We start from the raw sequence: 16,419 nt of genomic DNA, 5'->3' as shown, positions 1-16,419 counted from the left end.
AAGGTCACAGGTCAGGGGGTGGGACTTCTGGTTACAAGATGGCAGCCAAGGGGTGGGGCACCAGTCAAGGTGTGGGGCTACCCATGCAGCCCTTGACAGTTTGCCAAAACTTGGGGAAGCAGCCCTCTGCCCAAAATAATTGCCCACCTCTGGATTAGTGTGCATTTGTGGGGGTGGAATAGGAGGTAATGAAACGCAGTACTGCCAGGAAATATAGACAAAAAGATAAAACTTTAATATTAACAAGCAAAGGAGAATAAAAACCAAAACCAGGAAAGAACTCCCCCCCCCCGCCCCCATTTACCAGCAGGAGGTAATGAGGGTCCTGTATGAACACAACAGTCACCTACCTTACAGTTACTTTTCCTTCCATGTATGTTGTCTCAGTGCAGCAGTGACTACCTAAGCAACATCTGTGGGCACTTGCCTGGGCACTTGCCTGTACCCTTACTGCCCTCCACCCTAGGGACAAGTGGGGCTTTTTAAAGGACTATGCACTTCTAATATAGCAAAGAAGGTAAGCAGGTCATGTCACAGGCATTGAGAAGATACGTCTATCCAGGATTACTGAAAGAGGAGATGGATCAGTCTGAAATAAAGCCATTTCTCTTCAGTTGTCCAGAAGAAGGGCGGTCTGACAATCTTTTACAAGAAAGATGGTCATTTTTACAGTTTAGGGCATGGGCATTTTTACAGTTTAGGTTTTCTTGGGTATTGAGACATGCGCAACAAAGCCAACTACCTTTAATGTTTTCTTTCTAGTGATGAAACCTTGTCTACTGTGTATTAGTTCTCATTCACCGTGCAATGCGCATTAACCATTTTGATGAAGCAGTCTCTCACCAGCCCTCCCCCTTTCATGGTGTGCCCCATCCCAAAACTCCAGGCTTAGGCTACAGACACAAAAACCAATCAACCAACCAGCCCGCCCACCCACCCCACAATTCACCATTAAAGATTAGAATTTAATGGTGACTTAGGAAACCAAGTCGTCTTTTTCAATATAAATACTGGCCTTTTAATTGATTTTCTAATCAAACCCACACAATTTGAACTAGCATTCTGAACAGGATTTGACCATCTTCAGTAAGAAAGGGAGAATGCCACAGCTATATTGAAATATAGCAAAGCAAGCAGACTTGATATTCATATACATTTAGGAAGCACTGCACTAACATTAAAGTCATCTCTCATGGCAACCTGTAGTCGGCACTAAACTTCTGAGGACACATTAAGGATAAAACACACATCTTATTGCCAAAGTTTATTTTTCAAAATCCGTTTCATTAACAAATGAATGATTCTGAGCAACAAATCTTAAAAAAACCCAAAACAGTTTTTTGTATACTGTCAAAATTGTGAAGTGCCACAATCAAATGTCAACATAGCCAGTTTTGTGCTTTAGCAACTTGTTTTATTTTGTAGAATTTGAATCTTTAAATCTTTCTAATTTTTTTAAAAATTTTTTTATGGCTAGTGGATGGCCCCCACTTTCACATTCCGTGTTCATTTTTGTAAAACGGAAAACAAAAGCCATACAAGAATAAACCTGTAAAGACCTGACATTAGACACCTTCGTGTCTAGAAAAACATTATACTAAGCTCCTTTTAAATAAATACCCAATAAAAGGCACAAACCTGTTATATGGGGAAAATGAAATGTATAGTGATAAAACACCTGTTAAATAAATAATGCCAAATGAACGTCTGTTCAGCACCTATTTTGTCAGTGCTCTTTATAAACAACATCCTAGCCAAATATTTGGTTCAGGATTAACCTTGTGTCACAAGGCTACAGGTTTGAGATGCACCAAAAGCAGATTTTTAATGTAACATCTGTTTTCAGAAAAACTGCACCAGCTATTACAATCTCTTTAAATAAATGCACAAGATACTTGTGGAAAAAGAGCGATGCAGCAATGTATTTAGCAATAAATGACAATCAAAAATCAAATACATCTTCAGAGTAATAGCAACATACCTTTTATATTTCCCTAAGTAATTACCGATAAATGTATAAATGATAACATGTACAGTTTCCATTACTCAAAAAATATAATCTTTAAAATGGAATAAATGACTGGTACACAGTGCCTTTAGATGTTGTCCTTACAATACAAACTACCCAAAAGAAAAATTTTCCCTTTTATGTACAAATAAAGCACCGATCCACAGTGCATACTAGTCTAAAATTGTAACCCACCCCTCCCTGCCACACATCAAAAAACAGATCTGGACACACCCTGTATTCAACCTTGCAGTCAGAGGTTATTCAATGTTTTACAAAAGTTTGCTCACTATTTTTAACTCTACAAATTTTCCACCACTATGTGCACAGAACTAAAAATTCCTCTATTACATAATTTTAGTTTGAAATAAAAAAATTAAAATAGAGAACTTTCTGGAGACAGTCATTAATTATGTCTAAAGAACATTAAAAAGGAGCAGGTATTTTAAAAAAGGGACACTTTCAAGTCTCAGAGGCCCAATAGTCATCATGCTCTCATTTCCCCTACTCAATTTTTTTTTCCTAGAATGCCCCATCAGAAACAGAAAGCTTGCCAAAACAACTCCAACAGCATTAAAAAGCCCAATTATGTGGCCAAAACAACTCCTGGCCAAATGCATCAGGCATAGAAAAATGCAAGCATATGTCACCCCCCCCACCCTTCCCACTTTCTTAGGGAACAAGGGGCAGGAAGTGCCTCAAGGACCTGCTTTCTGAAGCACTCTGAAGGCTCACAAACATGCAAACATGGACTCATTAGTGGTACAGGCTGTGGTGCCCAGTCCATCAGATGCTCCACACCAGCTCTATCTGGCCCAGGGGGCTCTGCAGGGACAGAGCAAGGCAGCTTAACACCCAGGGCCACCATGACAGACAGGATAGTGACTACTTCTGCATCTCTCCTTCCTCCCATGAGGTGGCTCCTGGGTCTGGAAATTCAGCAATGGGGAAAGTGGTGGGAGGTGCAGCAATTACGGTTGCCACTGCTCCCCTGCTGCCAAGTTTCAAAACCCATGGAGAACCCCATGGGCCAGATGGCACAGCTCTGCAGGCTGGATCCAGCCTACGTGCTGTAGGTTGACCACCACTGGTACACATGCATATTATTAACCCTCCCCATGTCCTTCACTGCCTTGTTTCTGTCACAGCTACTGCATGTAACACTCGCAGGCTCTTTGTAGTAAAATACTTCCATCCTTGAGACTGATGTAAATCAAAGCATCTTTCAGAGGGTTGAAGTGCAAATACTGAGCCATAAAAATCTTGATAGTGTCCTGATTTCTTGGAGTTACATTATTCCCTATTTATGAAACTATGTTGTGGTTTAAAAATGGTACTCCAGCATTTTACACATTCCAATATGTACACAAGGAAATAGTTAATAAAAGCATTACTATACACTTTTGTGAAGACATAAGTATGCTAAGCAATCTTTTCTTCACAAGGATAAACTTACATATGGGTTTTGCTTCAGTCTCCAAATGCATCAACATATGCTGAACGCGACTAAAGGGAAAGTAGCTTATAAATTTTGAAGATGTACGTTGTGGCTGTATTTTCCTTTTAAAATACTAAACTAAAATCGGTATCAGACAGCCTGATTGCAAGAAAGCACTCTAAGATATCACTGTAAAAAAATCTATAATCCATCATAAATTTAAAAAGTACAGCAACCTGTACTAAAAATAAGCCTGTTTCTGACTGGAGGAAGTAGAGAACAAGTACATTCTAGCTATTCAGAAAGCAAATCTTGACTAGTTATAGCCAATGTATGTTGTCAAGTCACTCATATGCATATTTTAGTGTGAATCATTCAAATAATTTAAAATGTAATCGAGAAATATGGCTATAAAATAATCTGCTGTGGAAAAGACTATTACCATTACAGTGCAAAATACTAGTTAGTCACAACCTTTTGGGCACTGTCATTTCTGTGCTACTGTATATTAAAAATGACAATTGTGTATCATATGTACTGATCTAATCTGGATTTAAGATAGAAGATTGGAAGGAGGATTTTCTGTATCGAGTTAATTCAATTACTTTTGTACAAAATAAAAAGAATAAAAATAAATGAATATCTTATTTTAAGTTTCAGATATGTTTCTCCAGTATATGGAGACACCACACACACTAGAGAACCTCTTAATTTTAAAACACAATCATACGTTTGGTTAACCCAGGAAGAGCTGATTAAAACTAAAAGCCCTTCATAATTCAAATTTCAATATTTAATCCCTATATATTAGTCAGCTTCTCTCTCTGCCAGTAAGTGTCCAGAGTTTTGGCTTAATACTCCTGCTCCACTTGTAATATTTAGTTTCACAGAAAGTCAATGGTTATAAATTTCAAATGCATGTCAAAATGATCGTTTAAAATCATGGTTAGTTTGACAAAATATATCTTTTTATGAAATAAGGTGTTTTTTTTGCACACTTGGCACAAAATTAATACACACAGATACCTAAAGAGAAAAAGAAGGGCTTTACAGAACACCATTAAGTGCTGTATTTACTAAAGGTTCCTTCTAGGACAGTTTGGCAAGATCCACCAACTTACATGTTGGCATCTGTAACCTTCATGATATTGCTGCTAATAACAGCCCCAAAACAACATGGTCATCACTAACAAGAAGGGACAGCTGTAGAAACAATGGGCGCCTATACACTTACATTGAGGCTGCTCCAATGAGCTGAAATTACAACGCAGTAATTACCACACTCCAGCATCACGTGCATCAGTGTCCCTGTGCTGAAAAATGGTGGCTGGGGCACTTTAACTAAAGCTGTTCAATGAGCTTTAGTTAAAGCACCTCCGCCACCATTTTTCAGCGCGGAGATGCTGATACACGTGATGCTCTGGGCGCTTTAATTAGAGTGGCTCCCCCACCCTGCTCCCCAGAGCATGTGTATAAACACCCAAAATGAATAAGAAAGGTCTGCTAGTTTTCTTCTTAGGACAAAACAGTTTAAAATTCTCTCAGTCACATGCAGACATTATGAGAGCACTTCTCTCACTGAATTGTGTACTTCGCATACTTTAATGCTGTTTTTATTTTTCAGGTGTTTAGGATGAGGCTATATATATATAGCGCTAACAACTTACAACTTTTATTGGAATAGTTTAATAAACATGAAAATGCCTCACCATCTTTTGAAGCTGTTGTTGGGTATACCTGGGTAGGCTGCAGTAACTTTTTTCTTAGTTAATGGTTTACGAGATTTTTCTTTTATGAGAAATGCAAATTTCTTAATATAGCATTTCCCTTTTGCAATTACTACATGAGAAATACTGCAGCATTAAATAAATAGTGCACTTAAAAGTTAACACATCAACACATTTAAAATAATTATCATTAGTAAGGACAGGGTTGGGATTTGGAACAAGTGGAACAAGCCATTCTCTAAGGCTTGATAATATCAGGAAGATAAGTCCTGGTTCTCGGAGGTCAGCACTGCTACTTTTCCTTTTTTTTTTTTTTTAAAAACAGTTACCCAAATTTTGAAAGGTCATCTCCTGTTTAGTGGTTGGCAACAAGATTTTCTATTCCCACTAGCTTGCTACTGTTGGGTGTGCCTAGTTTTACTGTAACATGAAGGCAACTCTTCCTAGAACTAAGAATGATGCTGCTATTTGCACACAGGATAGATACTGTAAGGAAGTGCAGCTAATGCCATCTGTTGAGAAGCTGCACAGGCTCTTCTATGACATACTAGCTTCCCCTGGTTGGAGACAGATCCCAAGTTCATGCCAAAGCCTGGATTTCTCAGCTAGCAATGTAACACTGACATAATGCCAATAGACCAGTTTTCTGTTAATATTTTCATTCATATACTGTTATATTGTTAGATAATTGATTCACAGCATTTAAAACTCACAGTATAAAATTTATGAATTACAAGAAGCTATTCTAGTGAGAAAGAGCTGTCTGATTTCACACAATATTGGCCTTATATGATAATGCAAGCATTACTCTATCAGTACTTTATTAGAGCATATGAAAGTTTTATTGCTCAACTTCATGTGAGTCTTGCCTTGATTACAACAGCCACAAAGTTTAGGGAGAAAATAAATAGAATTATGATACCCTCAATTAACTTTCTACAGGCAATCTGTTGACGAATAAAATTACAAAACAATCATGTAAGCCCCTCTTCAGAAGGTGCAAGTCAGACTCTTCTCATCTTCTAAACTTAGTTGACCTTCAGCTTCAAAGATTTCAGGTTTCAATCGAACAGTCTAAAACCAATGAACAATCATGATTCCATACCACAGTGACTGTTATAAACAAGAATCTCTAAAGCACTGCCATTCAAAAGTATTTTTTTACACTGAACAGGGAGTAGGTAGATGCCCTGCTGAAGACTGCATTGTAAGAAGATCGAAAATTCAGTCTCTTTTTTTACCAATATTTGGTTGTTAATGTATCTTGATGCTTTGGCGGCTCTACATAAACTGCATCTGTAAGGAAGGAATTAGATTTTAATGAAAACTGGTTATTACACAGTCTACTACTACTATATAGTCTTTCTTTCGCTAGGATAGGTGAATCAATTACTGTGCCTACAAATGAGATGCCCAACTTAAATCACCTATTATTATTTGGGCTGGGGTGAGGCAGGTTTTTCAAAAAGCTTTGCACCATCATATACAAAAAGCTACAAGATTCAAACAACAATGCAGGAAAAAAAAAAAAGTGATTATTCCCCAACCCCAGTATAACATTTGTATTCAGTCTAGTTTTCTATTCCAGCAGTGGGCCCAACCCACCAGAAAACATCTGTTCATTGCCTAACCTATGTAAAGCTGAACCACTCCAGGAATGACTGGGTGACTCTTCCCCCCACCCCTTCCATTTTTTTTTGTGCCAAATCTGCCTGACCTGCATTTCTTAACTGCTCTCCATTTGTCTATCCTTCTCCCTTTATTTTTCGCAGGCTGCAGTCTATCAAAAGCCATCATCCTTACAGAGTAAGCCCATTACATTTTCCAGTGTGGGAATAGATGACAATGACCCAAATGAGATCCAAGTGATGACACCCTGGGCCAAAAGGAAGGTGCAGTTTTACTTAGTGCCACATTCTTTTAAGGCAGGGGTGACAAATCCATACTACAGGACCCCTTGCAGGCCAGATCCAGCCCAGGGCAAAAGGAACGGGGAGAGGAAGGTTCCAGTTCTGAGCCAGAGCTGCTGCTGCATGCCCCATGTTGGAGCTAGAGCTCAGTCTCCAACTCTAGCCCAGGTTATGCTGCAGCACCAGAGGCTGGGGAAGTAGGGCTGTGTCAGTGGCACCAGGTGAAGCAGCCATAGAGCAACTGGAGCTGTGTCATCTCTCATTCATGTCTGCCAGGTCCACAGGGGCCCTGGATTCTGTAGCAGGCCACGCCCCTCACTTCTGGTGGCCCACAGGTAGTCCAGGGCGCCAGATAAAGCAGCTCTGTGGGCAGTATGTTTGACACCTCCGTTTTAGTGGATTCTTTTCAACTCCAGAGTTAAAGAGCATGGCAGTCCCCCCCACCCCAACAAGTCTGTTAGAGCTTACAGGACCATGAAATAACTAAAACTAGACCTTTTTCCTATTCACAAACTGGATAATCAATACAAGCTAGGACATTTTACTGGAGCACACGAGGAATGTAAAATTCCTAAAGATACTTGTTAAACTACAATTCATTTACTTGCTCTTACTGTAACCAGAATTTTCCTTTAATGTTTAAAGCTCACATTAAAAAAAAAAAAAAAGTCACCTGAGTTCCAGAAACAGGTGCAAAGGGATTTGTTGCCCTTAGGCCTGGCTGTGTATAAATCATTGGCTGGGGTGCCATCAGAGGAGCCGGTGCAATCTGAGTCGGTACCTACAAAATAGAGTGATTAAACAACAGCCCAAAAGAGCACATTACAACCATAAAGTGAATCCATGAACTGAAACTTTGTATACTGAATCCAAAAACAAGCAACACACACAAACATGGAGCTCCTTTATTCTGTCTTAGGGTGAACAAATGTGGGACAAGTCAAGTATATTAAGGTGTGATATTTGACAATGTATATAATTAGTGTTAGAAGAAATTAAATTAATCAAACAAGCTGCTTACCATCCCATACACAGGCACTTGAGGTGTGGTAACTGGATAAGTCATTGGAGCAGGTACCTTTAACAGCAAAAATAGAAAGAAAAAATACTAGTTACCTAAAAAACCAACAGCTGTACTGGTAACACATCTTTATTTTACAGAGTACATTGTATTTTGTGTCGTACTTAGTATAGGTTACATGTTGATGAGAAAGTAACTTACATATCCAGGATAATGTACTCCATTCTGGCATGGCAAAAAGGAGTAAGGACAGAAAATTATTTAAGAGTTATTGAAACCAGACAACCCAGGAACAGGTACCAAAATGAACTATATCTCATCTTGTTGTGACCACTGAATTTAGTGTTCAGTGTTGAACTAGAACCGTTAGTGTAATATAATGTGCTGTAACTGCAAAAGCACAATTGAAATACAAACAATAAAAAGTTACATTAATCAGGCAATTTGTATAGAAAAGGAGGAACACTTTATCTAAGGGAGGTGGGTGGTCAGGCTAACAACAGAAATGCTGATTAGGTTTTTGCTAAAACAAGCTGCATATGAGTGCTTCTGCTAGCTTTTCAAACATTTGGGGTACAAGACTTTGAAGCTCCACTTCAAGCATCCATGCAAACAACAGCGTGTCGGGCATGCTATATAAAAGTGTATTCATGTACACAAAGCCTGCTGGTTTTGTTTTAACTTTATACACATGCACACACCCATCACATAGTTATGGCCAAGTATTAGGTACAAGGAGAGAGAAAAAGCTAGCAATCATTCAACAAAAACAGGGAACCCTTGAGCAAGACTGATTCTTTGCCTATTGACACCTTCCATCCTTGTATTTGCAGGGGGGTTAGGTACTGAATAGCAAAGGGAAAAAAAGAAAGTCAGCAGTGGGAGCAGCCACTTATAAATTCATTTCTACGTGACATAAAAGCCAATGTGAGGAGCGCGCATCAAGGAGAAGCAGTCATGGTTGCGTAAGAGAAAGATACAACTGATGTGGTACTTGAAAGAAAGCATGACCTGGCTACAACATATGCAAACGCAGGCTCTATACCACACAATGCAAATTGAGGACTGTGACAAATTATACATATAAAAAGGCAAGACAGTCAGAGAAGGATTAAGCATTTATTAAATTAAGAATCAAGCCTACATTTTAAAACAGTCACCCCTTTGAAGAGACACTGAGAAAGAGGCTGATAATGGATAATATCAGAATACACACAATGGTAACTTGAAGGCACGTGTGTACTGTGCAGGATTTCCTGCCTGTATTTTTAGGGGGGTTGGCCGGGAAAGAGGGCAGCAAAGGTAGGACTTATTAGCTCACACTAGCAACACAGACAAACAACTCTGAAAGGAAGATCAAACTTTAAATGGTGTGCCTATACTGCCACAGACCTGTGCTAAGCACCACCACAGTGAGGCAAGCAACACCCACTCCACACACCGCCTCCTTAAACAAACAGGACGGAAATGTATCAGTAAACACTCCTGAGAGACTAAGCTTTTTAGCATGTGCCCAACACATCCTCAAGGCCTCGCATCACATTCATTTCAATAGGTAGCAAACATGAAGAGCTTTCACTGGGGTGGTTTATACCAGGGCCTTCTTGTGATGGAAACACGCCTCAAGTCAGACATTTGCAATAAGTTGTGGAAGACTTTTATCAGCATTCCAGGCCTATTTTCTTCAAAGCTGTCATTTCAGGAGACACCATTAGTACATTTGTAAGCAAGAGACAGGAAGGTAGTCTGAGTTCTTAAAGGTTCAGGCCAAGAATAAGTAACCTAGAACATCTCTGGCTCCTGACTCTACAAAAATTAGAAACTACACAATTTGAAGAGCTACACGTTATCATTATCCATTTATTTTTAGTTGGTGATATTGTGGATGCAGGTCAGAAATTGCTACTGAATGACCCACACTAAGCAGAAATTGAAATATTCTTTAATATCACTTAGGACTTTTTATATATTCAGTTTCAGTGTAACTTTTGTCTCAACTATTTATGTGATTTACCTTATAGCCAATCAGGATGCCTGTCCTTGTTTTGGGCAATATATAAAAGTAGACAAAAGCATGGTCTGTGTATTACATTATTATTTAATAACTTAGCAGAAATCCATATATACACTCCCCCCCACCTGCAAACACACGACGTACAACCCTTTTCTAAGGGTTAAATCCCACCCTATCCTGCACAGAAAAGTAAGATTTTCAAGAGTGCTTAAGCAGTTCAAGAACCTTGCAAACACTAAGTGATAGAAGTGCCTAAATATTTTTGTGTATATATATATTTTTCTATCTAGCATCAGTATTTCAAGATGCTCAATAACTGGTACTTTAAAATGTACTAAAGTGTTTGAAGAACACACACACACACACAAATCTATCCTTTCTTCAGCTTCTTTTGATGTACTCTTGAGGGATCCGTTGCAATTCTACACCAAGGATATAAAAGCACTAGGGTACTTATCCAGCAGACAAGTTATTCAACCGGGGAAGCAAAGAACAAGATAAGACTCATCTTCATTTAGTTTGTCTTGAAAACAAAGGAGGAATGGGTATAATGCTCTGCATGTTTCTTACTTCTATGACTGGTTTGACAAAATTCCAGTTCATAGCTGACTCGGGGATCTTCAATACATTCAAGTGTAGCAAAACCCTGTTTTTCTTTTTTTTTTTCCCCCCTTCCTTTTAAAATGCATTCCCTCCCCTTCCCCAATCATTTCTGACTTTTTTTCTTTCCCTCTCTATTCCCTATAAATAAGTATAAGTGAGATAAGACATAGGATAAGCTTCAGCATTTCATTTTGGTAATAAGTTATATTTGTTTTGTTTTCTTCTCCTTCTTTATATTGTATAATTATTATGTTTATATTGATTTTTTACTGTTCTATATTACTGTTTTACTGGTACCATATGATTTAGGCCTACACATGTAAGTTAGCATAAGTCATGTCAAGTTTCCATTTTGTTTGTCAAGTCTCCATCCTGTCCCCAGGCCCAGCTGTGTAACCCATGACTCACACCTACCTTTCCTATGTAACTTGGTTCCTGAATGAATGGGGATGAATGAGGGTGCTTGAGAGACAATGGCAGTAGGTCTAAAAATAGCTCCCTCTGAATGACTGAACCATCAACACCAATACCTGGACCGATGACCCAGCCCTCGGAACCACCCTCCACATTCAAGAAACAAAAGATGAGGCAACCCACCATTGTACCGGGCTGCACATGCTCAGTAAGAACACCTGGAGCCCTCTGAAACAGGACTGACATTGCCTGGACAGGCCCTCTCCATAGGAGATCAGAGGTAGTCTGCCCCATAAAAAGGAGTAGTGAAGACTGACTCCTTTGGACACCCTCTTCATCTGGACCAGCACCATGTTACACCACCTATCCACCCAGAGGCCCTGCCAGCGACCCCTCTCTGGACAACACCTACTGGACAAGGACCCCTTTCCAGCCTGGCTAGGTAGCTATCACCCCCCAGCCCCTCTTCAACCAAGGACTTGGCCTCTGCTTCTCTTCCCTACCTCGACTCCAACCCTTCCACCGAGTCTCCTTCTTCTGCTGCGTGCACATGTGCGAGTGTGTGAGACAGAACCAGTAATTTCATGGGGCCGTGTAGCGTGTTGTCTGTTTAATAAATCTGTTATTTGGACCCCCGAGTTGGGTTTTGCATTACTATGGTTCAGCCCTGCTCTAATCTCTGCTCCTCGCCCCTCTGTCTCATTTCTCCTTCTCCTGCTTCTGGCTCAGTGCGACCTCCAACACCTGTCCTGAGCTCCTCTCTACCTCCAAACCCCTTGATTCTTTGCCACAGGCTGCTTCTTTTTTTTCTCCCCTCCCATGCACCAGTGATCTCAAGTAACCCTGGGGCCACTTGATTTTAAGTAAACCCAAGCCTCAGCTCCTCAGTCAGCTTCTCTCTAGTCTACCAGTTCTAATCCTGGTTCTGGCAACTTTCACTCCCTACACTTTAATTCTCTCTCTCTCACCTTAACCTTCCCCCAAGTATCCCAGGTACCCCAAACACACACACATACACCATATCATCCAAGTTAGGAACTTACCTATGTGTATGTGGGTTGTATGTGTGTGAACTGGTGAGTGTGTGCACATATTATATATATATCCTTGCGTGCATGATATATGAATTAGTGATCTGTGTATGTATACTGAATGTGCGGGTACTGACAATTGATTTTTGTCTAATTTTTAGTGTGCATGTGCTTAAATTGGTCATAGGTATGCATGTGCTTAGGCTGGTTTGGATGTGTATGTGCCTGAGCTGGTAGTGTGTATGCACCTAATCAATTTGTGTTTGTATGTGTCACACCCTCCTGTCTAACAGCGCAATATTGAGATCCTGAGAGTTGGCCTGACCCCACAGGGCAACAAAGTTATCTCAGCAGCACAATCAGTAGGCAGACTTGGATACCTCACAGTATTAGGTTCCTTACCCCCTGCAGAGATGAGGCTTACCAAAAAGTGACTGGGGTATACAGCACCACATCAAAACAGGTGCACTGAGGTGCTCCTGCTGATTATTGTGGCTTTTATTTTAGAAGTGTTGCTTCTCTGATCAACTGCATAGGACTGCTGACATGTTTCAACAAAGACAGGAATTCGAGTGGGCTGTGAACTACATGATTATGAATTACCCAGATTCTATTTTACCAAAATGTGCAAAACATTTTTAGTATTTAGCTGAATAATTGTAGTCCAAGATGGCTTAACTTTTCATTAATAAAAAACCCATTAAGATGATTTAATAAGAAAGCTGTCAAGAAATACAGATGGGAAACTACATGAATGCAGAGTACAAGGAGACATAAAGCAAGGAAAGGGAAAGGGAGAGAGCAAGCTGGGAAAGGTAACTGTGTGCTTTAAGATGTACTCCTTGGCTTCTGAAAGAAAATGGACTAGTTCCTTTTTGGAAAGCTGTCTCAATATGGGGAGTGAGGGAGAGAAGCAGGGAGAATTTGTGTTCAACAAGGAACTGGAAACACAGTATATTATAACTCATTTAAATGGGCAAGTTTTGCAATGGAAGGCCAGGCAGATGACACTTAAATGATATAACTAATATCTGCACAAGTAGGAGAGCTTTCCAGGCCCCACAGGGCTTGATGGACCTTCCAGTTATTAATGTAAAGTAACCAATGCACTAGATCTTTGTGCAAGAATAAAGAGGTGGCACCTGCATGAGGCCAAATCCTTTTGCCAACAGTCTTAAAATCGAAGAACTGCTGTGACATTTCAGAAAAGTTTTTTTCACCCTCCACCTCATTTTGTTCATTTTAACTCAAAATTCATGGGACACTGAGTGCACTTGATAGTGCGGTGCATAATTCTGAAGTCAGAAATGACATAAAAACTTCCAACTCCACACCCCCAGAAAACTTACTATATGTGGAACAGGAGGAACAGGGGCAGGATTCCATGTGGTTGATGTGCTTGTTTTTGCCTGCCAGTTTGTTCCACCAGTAAGTTTTTTCTCCGTAGGCTGAGTCCACTGCATGTCTGACCTAGAAAAAATAGCAGCAGAACTTCTACACAGAGCTATTTTTTACTGAACAAAGCACAAGTGCTTTGACAAGTTAAGATTATTTCCAAGCAGTAAGCAAATAAAATATTGAGAAATAAAAATGCAATAGGTACGTATAATAATTCAAGTGAGCACCAAATATTTACTCAGAAGCTTTTGTTACACAAGTCTTATTCATTTCCGTTGGTAATTTATTCCAACTATCTAGTTATTTATTTAAATTATCACTTGTATCTGTATGCTGGGAATTTTCCAATTTTCTTAGAAGCAAGATGAAAAGTAAAGTCTATGTACTGAAATGAAGCTTAATTATTCCTTGGACAGTTTTACACAAATTGATTTGTAAGTCTTATTTCAAAACTGGCTTACTTCAAATGACATGCTAACTGATCTTGCAAGCTAGGTCATTCAAATTTCCATATCGAGTGTGTGTCAGTTTAATAAGGGCTGTTATAGAACCAGTAGATGAATTCTCTCTCAACTATTGAAGGTTTTTTATTCATAAAATATTTATTAGGAAAGACAAGAACTCTCTTGATCTATCTATACTTTATTCATTTGACCCATCTAGAATCTGTCTGTACCATTAACTAACAATATTATCCAGTTATGATTCAATTCTGTTGCCAGCAACATTCCCTAACCAATGCAAATGATTTTCAGAACAAACAAATCTTTGTTAGTAAAACCTTCCTTTGATTCTGTTTGACAGTCTATAGAGCATGGTTTCACAATTAAAGTTCTAAGAGGAAGAAATGCACTAGCTGCACTCAGTTTTTTTAAAAGGAATTTCAGTAATAAAAAGTAATAAAATTGCACTTACTTTTTAGCGGGGGTTCCTCCAAAGCCAAGATCTGCAATTAAAAGCAAAAAACCCAAACCAAAAATTAATAACCTAAACATGCCCTTCTGTAATAAATATGGGAAAAATAAAAAGTTGCATACTTACTTCCCACAAGGTTAGCAAGCGAAGAATCAAGGTCATTTGCTAAAATTTTTCCACTCTGACTGACTAGCACTGGTCTTTGACTTTGTGTTGGTACAGTTGGTTGCAATACATCATCTAGAAAATTAAAAAAACTGCAGGAAGAACAAAGAAACAATGTTATCAAAACAAACACATTACAGTTGAGCCAGAAGATACAGACATAAAACCTCTGTTAGTCAAAAGGGTCTTCTCACATGACATGAATAGTTTAAATATTATGCTCATAATTTCAATTTACCAAATAGGTTTTCAAGGCTTAAGACAAAATTAGGTTAATCTCTTATTTTTCTGGAATACTGGGTTTTGAGTATAACAGAAGAGTATGTCTGAATGTCACTTCATGGGTTACAGGGAGGAATTTTAGATGAGTTTTGCATTAACTTTTTTTCAGATTTTGTTTGTTTAAGCACCTTCTAATTTTCAATGAAAAATACCTGACAAAATTGTGTTATAAAATAATCAAAATGCTTTCATAACAATGTGTTTTTATATAAATAATAAAAACCCCTCTTCAAATGGCAAGACCAAATCAAACCACTACTGATGAGCAGAAACCACATTAAAATATTTGCACATGGACTATTACCTTTACACATCTTACTAAATCTTATTCCTCCATGATCCCAATAGATCATGCTTCAAACACTGCCACAAACCGCTTTTACTCAACATTGCAAATGAATTAAATATTGAGAACAGTTTACCAGTTCTTAACTAGTAGATAGGCTTACCAATTAGGAGATATCCAGTGGGCCACATTGGAAAGTTATATAAAAAAAAAAAAAGGAAAAGAGAAGACATTACACAGTGTATAAGATTTAAAATTAATTAAACAGCCTATTTTTTAAAGTAAAACTCAAATCATCTAGCTACTTTTAAACTGATTACATATAAATTATCAGTCCTATACTCAATTACATTCAAATAGATTATATTTAACTAAATTTAGTATCTTAATTCTGATTAGTGCTTATGAAAATGCCAGTTACTCTTACACTATTCTAACATAACACTTGCTCACTTGATTTGCAGAACACAAGTTAAAAAATTTTGAGTTGTTTTTTACCACTTGTAGCCCTGTACTCAGGTACTGTAGACTTTCCCCCAAACACAGCATCAAAATCCACATTAATTGCTGAAGAGGTGGCACTCTGAAGAGGAAATCCTAGGACATAAATTAAAGTGATCAGAAGCATACCTAAGTAATAAAGCCATCCTTATAGCCCAATTGCAAAGAAACAAAAAGTTAAAAATCAAATTACCATCAACAGTCAAAGGATGATATACAGAAGTGTATGTAGGCTTATGACCACTAAAATCATCTTCATGCAAAAGGGAAAAAGAAAGAGAGGAAAAATTAGATGCAATTAAGGAAGAGATAAGCCCTGAAATTTGAAACCAAATGTTGTTACCACAGACATTAAGACATAAAAATGTGGATTCAAGCATCTTATCATGTACGAAACAAGTAATTTGAAAACTTCAATACTAACCAACAGTCTCAGAGTTTCAAATTTTGAGACTGTTGCAAAGACTAGCATACGCACACATATTTTGATATTTGATTTCTACACTCGATTTGATCAAATAAACTGGAGTCTTTCCGCTTTAAACAAATTCTCAAAGGCAAACATTTTTTGTCTTACTATATCTAAAATTACAGTGTAATTTTTACTGGTTGAACACTTTCTTTAGATTGCTACAATTACACCTGAAAGAATCAGAACCCCATACTTTTACACAACCCAGTTTTATCATCACCATCATCTTGGATT

The 16,419-nt window shown here is 38.5% G+C and overlaps 1 protein-coding gene across 5 annotated transcripts in view; it reads right to left on the bottom strand.

Annotated features, from left to right (window-relative positions):
* Positions 1 to 1,249: 1,249 nt before the first annotated feature.
* The window catches only part of LOC149858104 (phosphatidylinositol-binding clathrin assembly protein-like), a 48,658-nt gene continuing 33,488 nt past the window's right edge, over positions 1,250 to 16,419 (bottom strand). For 2 of the 5 annotated variants that reach the window (XM_090061748.1, XM_090061749.1), the window contains 7 exons: positions 15,711 to 15,809; positions 14,606 to 14,719; positions 14,480 to 14,510; positions 13,516 to 13,636; positions 8,105 to 8,170; positions 7,757 to 7,864; positions 1,250 to 6,469 (listed from right to left, as the gene is read on the bottom strand). In XM_090061748.1, coding sequence (XP_089917874.1) covers positions 6,455 to 6,469; positions 7,757 to 7,864; positions 8,105 to 8,170; positions 13,516 to 13,636; positions 14,480 to 14,510; positions 14,606 to 14,719; positions 15,711 to 15,809 — 554 coding nt within the window. In that variant the 3' untranslated portion in view covers positions 1,250 to 6,454. Of the gene's footprint in view, positions 6,470 to 7,756; positions 7,865 to 8,104; positions 8,171 to 13,515; positions 13,637 to 14,479; positions 14,511 to 14,605; positions 14,720 to 15,710; positions 15,810 to 15,906; positions 15,967 to 16,419 lie in introns of all 5 variants that reach the window. The other 3 variants (XM_090061746.1, XM_090061747.1, XM_090061750.1) reach the window with 3 other exon arrangements.

Source organism: Crocodylus siamensis, chromosome 8, assembly GCF_052110815.1.
Source record: "Crocodylus siamensis isolate JL-2025a chromosome 8, ASM5211081v1, whole genome shotgun sequence".
Taxonomy (NCBI): Eukaryota; Metazoa; Chordata; order Crocodylia; family Crocodylidae; genus Crocodylus; species Crocodylus siamensis.
This window is presented reverse-complemented; position numbering and strand designations above follow the sequence as displayed.